The sequence below is a fragment of the Primulina tabacum genome, chromosome 4 (assembly GCF_025594145.1).
Source record: "Primulina tabacum isolate GXHZ01 chromosome 4, ASM2559414v2, whole genome shotgun sequence".
In the NCBI taxonomy this organism is placed as follows: Eukaryota; Viridiplantae; Streptophyta; class Magnoliopsida; order Lamiales; family Gesneriaceae; genus Primulina; species Primulina tabacum.
Window position 1 is genome coordinate 14,884,418 of NC_134553.1, and position 5,232 is coordinate 14,889,649.

Consider the following 5,232-nt stretch of genomic DNA (forward strand, 5'->3'; position numbering starts at 1 on the left):
TCCATTCCACCTTCCTATCTTGTGTCCTAAGTTTCATTATTTAAAAATCTCTCAGATTAATTAAACCTAAAGTTAGTTACCAACACTAAGAGCACTCCATAAAATAATTAGGGAAAGTATCTTAAATTTATGAGCACTCATTTTATGATAAAATCTTATACTGCCCTATATTTATTTTGTCATAAAGAAACTTGTTCAAACTTAGATGTATTTTTATTATTATTATTTGAATCATATTAAACACATGTTAGCTTGGGGGAAGATATATAATTTTTGTTTAGTGCAAAGATCATGCATTAATTAACATGCATGTATTGATTCTAATACAATTCATGCATGAAAATCAAATTCTAGTAGTAAGTTGAGATTTGATTCCATAAATTCAAGTAACAAAATCAAATACAATTCATGCATGTTTCTATCGTTTAATTTCTCTATAGAATTATTAATGAATCTGCTAGTATAACAACTTTGATTAGAATTAGGAAAAAAATATATATTTATACGTAAAATTAATATATTTTCGAATATTTAGTTTCTACGTATAGACAATCTTGTAAATACCAAAATAATTAATTTTCGCATAAAACCATTTTTTGAAGTAGGTGTTGTTTCCGCCTTTGCTTAGAATTGCCGTTAGCTAAATCACAAAGCAGACGGAATGTTACCTACTAAACTAACGGCGTTACCACCAACCATATATATCATCATGATAAACAATAAAAAGGCACAACATAATAATGTTACATTCTTGTATGCAAATTAAGCCAAACCCCCTCCCCCCCTCCCTCACGTCCCACGCTTTCATATGGTAACTCGCAGTCGCTATCTCATACAAACTTTGATTGCCACGACGCCGGTACCTATAATTCTTCGAAATTCGCTCCGTACGTACTAGAGTTCTCGTTCTTGTGTTGGAGATCCTTGCTTGAAACTCATTTGGGAGGTAATTTTATATGTCTCTCTAACTAACCTTGTTCATCAGTTTTCAGACATAACATTGTTAACAGAATATTTTCCCATCATATTATATATTACAAGAAAGTACTTACATTCATGGAAGATCGATTTTTCTAGTTAATTACATCATGTTTAATAATATGAGAATATTTTATTACACACGACTTGGCCTGGATTTTTTTTAAAATTGTTATTTTTTCACTGTTATCGGTTTATCGGTTAAGTAGCCAGGATCCACCGATCCCGTTGCCGGATTCCGTCACCTTCTTTAACTTTTATAAATTCCAGCTGCTGTACTTACAAAATTTATAATATATATATATATATATATATATTAATTAAATTGTTGTAATTTTATCAGGATGGGAGAAATGTCAGGGTTCCAATTGGGAGTGATGGGCGCACTGTTTCTATCTGTGGCATCTTCAGTGTCAATTGTTATATGCAACAAAGCCTTGATGAGCCATCTTGGCTTTCCATTTGGTAACTTATAATCTTAATCTTCAATATTTTATAATTAATAAAATTTTAATTTTCGAAAACCCATTAATAATTCATAGAGTATTATTTAGTTTTTTTTTTTTGGAGATCTCTTTCACTTTCATTTGGCGCACAGTCTAGGAAAATTTGTTTATCAAACAACGTATTATTGAATGGCTTTGACACAAAGTCTAAGGTTGCACATGTATTTCAAATCCATGAATTCAAATGTATTTATTTTAATTTTAAATAAACTTCAAATTCACCACTGCCATGTTTGTAGAGCATTTTATGTTAATTAGGAAGAATTTCAAGTTCAGACAATAATAGAGACGTTTGAAATTCATTCTATTTTGTGTAATTAATTTGTAAGTAAGTTATGCATTTAAAATTTCATCTATTATTTCATTGTTAACATTAAAACTATAATCAAAATCCATGTATTTCAAAATTTTCCATTGAAATACAATATAAGATTCCAACATGAATTAATCTTCTATAGTTGAATGCTAGCTTGGTAGGGCACGTGCTTGTGTATATATTTATGTTGCATTTGGATGCATGGATTTGAAATTAATGAATTTTGATTATTATTTTATTGTTAAAAGTGAAACAATTGATGAAATCTTAAATCCATACTATAAATAGGGAAATTGCAATTTTAATTCAATAAGTTCATATGTTTTACATTTTAGTTATGTAATTTATCAAAATTTGGTTTTTATACAATACTTTGTTTTTTTTTTTGTCTTTTTTTTTGAAATCACTAAAATCTATCGAATATAGTTTATCTGTCACCGAGCCTCTCGTATGTGACAAATGTGACGAGAATAAAACCTATCTTACTCATATTAAAATTTATGTGCTAAAAAATAAAGAGAAAATTAATAAAATAAAACGATCCTCGATTATCATTTTTCTTTATTTTTGTTTATATATATGTAATATAAGCTTCATTCTTGTCACGTAAGAGATTATCGATGTTAAATAAGCAATATATGGTAGATTTAGTGGTTTCGGGAGGGGGGGAACAAAAAAATCATGTTCCGCCTGCAGGCATATGAGCTCATGTTAACTATTATTTCAACATTTATATTTCTCATTCTTTATTTTGTTTTGCAGCAACAACACTTACAAGTTGGCATCTGATGGTAACATACTTCAGTCTTCATGCGGCATTGCGCTTGAATTTGTTCGAAAACAAGCCAATGGATATGAAAACTCTGACTCTTTTTGGCCTTCTCAATGGTGTTTCCATTGGATTCCTCAACCTAAGCTTGGGATTTAATTCCATCGGCTTCTATCAGGTATGTTTAAATGCAACGGATAGAGTCGATTGCCTGCTCGTTCCCTCGACGCTACATTTATTTCAGACATTGTTTTTTAAGTCTTACAAATTTATGTATAAATTTTTATTTTTAATTTGGAATGTGAGATTTTTTATTTACTTCATTTTTATGATACTCTACCTCATGAAATTTCGAAAATATGTCAAGTCCCTAAACATTAATGGTTTGACACATACATATTATGAATTTAAAAAAAATTGCTAATTTTTTACATTCCATGCATGTCCCAAGTATCAAGATCATCATGTGTGTCTGTGTGTGTGTATATATATATGTATAGATAGTTTGGAATTAACCATGACCAAAAATCTTTTTATTTATAATCTTTTTTAAATTCTTTATTACATACATTTTCATGTATGCAATGACATATATATACCAAAGTTCTCCATATTGTCTTTCAAAATCAATGCATTTGATTTCACTTCTCAACATGTATTTCTTTTTCTTTAAATTTGCAGATGACAAAGCTTGCAATAATACCTTTCACTGTTCTATTGGAAACCCTCTTCTTGAAAAAACAATTCAGGTTATTAATCAAACACAATCACAATTGGTACCATAAACATTATATATAAAGAATTTTTAATATCATCCACCACTTTTTAAATCATGCAGCGAAAAAATTAAATGTTCCCTTCTGATTCTGCTACTTGGAGTTGGCATTGCATCAGTAACAGATCTTCAACTCAACTTCGTCGGGACGATTCTATCGCTTCTTGCCATCGTAACAACTTGTGTTGGCCAAATTGTGAGCCTCATTTTCTTGGTTCTCTTAGACTTAATTCTTCATCTATTTTTTGGGTATTTTTTAATCCTTAGTTTTTGTTCTCAGCTCACCAACACAATACAAAAGAGGCTGAATGTTTCGTCCACACAGTTGTTGTACCAATCAGCACCATTTCAGGCAGCTATTCTGTTCGTGTCTGGCCCATTTCTGGATCAGTTCCTAACAAAAAAGAATGTCTTTGCCTACAAGTATTCTACTGTCGTATTGGTATGTTTATTTTCATTTTCTACAAATACCAGGGTTAATTAGGTTTCGAATATCGGTTATACTAGAGAGTTGTCTCAAGATCTATTGCGTTCTTATGAAATTCATAGTACTTTAGATTGATTTTGACATGTATACTATGCACACGCAAAAATTAACATTATATAAATTTTTAGGGATTCATAATGCTTTCATGCTTGATTGCTGTATTTGTGAACTTGAGCACATTCTTAGTGATTGGGAAGACATCACCGGTGACATATCAAGTTCTTGGCCATCTCAAAACATGCCTTGTTCTTGCATTTGGTTACACACTCTTGCACGATCCCTTTACTTCAAGAAACATTTTTGGGATTCTTATTGCCATTGTTGGGATGGGCATGTACTCTTACTTTTGCACCGCTGAGGCCAAAAGGAAACAACTGGGAGACCTCTCTTCTTTGTCTCAGGTCAGCGATCGTATCTGAGATTTTTTAGGTTTGAATTGAACTTTTTAACTTTGGGTTGCTCAAACAAATTAAAAGGTTGTATTTAATTTTTAAAAATTAGAGTTCTGTAAAACTAAATTTGAGGAATATAGACACAAATATAAAATGCAATAATATATAATATTCTAGTTCTTGTAACACTATCAAATAACTTAAATAGTACCCGTCTTATCATTTTGGAGGTAAATATGTTAATTAAGTTTGCATAAAATCAAGATATTCAGCCATTTGTTTTGTAAAAACTGATAATATATATATAGCAAATCCATTCAATTTTTATTGGGATATAACTAGTCGGAGATAAGTTTTTATCAGCCTAAACTTAGACTTGTGGGATCTATGCTGATATTGATTCATGCTTCAATTGAATCAAATATCATGTTAATTGGCTAATTATTAAACTCCCAAACCCCGCCCCCGAGTTGATTGGTTTCTCGCTCTTATAACCAAAAATTATTTGCTTTAATTTTGTTTTAAAATTTAATTCCAGATGAAAGAACGAGATACAACACCCCTACTTGCAAGTCATCATCAGGATAAAGAATCCAAGGACTCTGTTGTTTAATCTATATATGTCGTCTGTGCTTTCTTCAATATTGGTAGAAGTTTTGCCACAAAATTCTTTGGCATTGGAGGACTTTAATGCAATTTAATTTTCTAGATTGATTCTTTAAAATGATGCAACTCTTTCATAACATTGATTTAACTAGTCATTTTTCACTCACAATATGTATTCCATTTTTTTTAGCATTTCATTTTTTTTGCCCTATCTTTAATGAATGAGACGAAGATTATTATTTATTTTAAATTTGGTTAGTCTACTTAAAAATGGTTTTTTTTTTAAAAGAAAACCGCTAGAACGACGGGAGGTTAAACAAATATCTACACATATATAAACATAAATAGAGCAGTACAAAAGAATACCTAAAGGAGGACGCGACTAGGCTAAGACCTCTTCAAA

The 5,232-nt window shown here is 30.5% G+C and overlaps 1 protein-coding gene across 2 annotated transcripts; it reads left to right on the forward strand.

The window, feature by feature from the left end:
• The first annotated feature begins 750 nt into the window (after positions 1 to 750).
• LOC142541563 (UDP-xylose transporter 1) lies at positions 751 to 5,006 on the forward strand. Of its 2 annotated transcripts, XM_075648073.1 has the most exons (8): positions 754 to 946; positions 1,322 to 1,443; positions 2,563 to 2,747; positions 3,251 to 3,318; positions 3,408 to 3,540; positions 3,625 to 3,786; positions 3,960 to 4,232; positions 4,762 to 5,006. In XM_075648073.1, exons 2-8 carry the CDS (start codon positions 1,323 to 1,325, stop codon positions 4,834 to 4,836), a joined length of 1,017 nt encoding a protein of 338 aa, XP_075504188.1. In that variant the 5' UTR covers positions 754 to 946; position 1,322; the 3' UTR covers positions 4,837 to 5,006. The 2 variants fall into 2 exon arrangements, with proteins under 2 accessions (XP_075504187.1, XP_075504188.1); XM_075648072.1 differs by having other exon boundaries at positions 751 to 946; positions 3,408 to 3,786.
• Positions 5,007 to 5,232: the final 226 nt, after the last annotated feature.

Coding starts and splice junctions, on each gene's coding strand:
- LOC142541563 (XM_075648072.1), top strand. CDS start 1,323: ATGGGAGAAATGTCAGGGTTCCAATTGGGAGTGATGGGCGCACTGTTT. Junction 1,444..2,562: donor CCATCTTGGCTTTCCATTTG/GTAACTTATAAT, acceptor TTTGTTTTGCAG/CAACAACACTTACAAGTTGG. Junction 4,233..4,761: donor ACCTCTCTTCTTTGTCTCAG/GTCAGCGATCGT, acceptor ATTTAATTCCAG/ATGAAAGAACGAGATACAAC.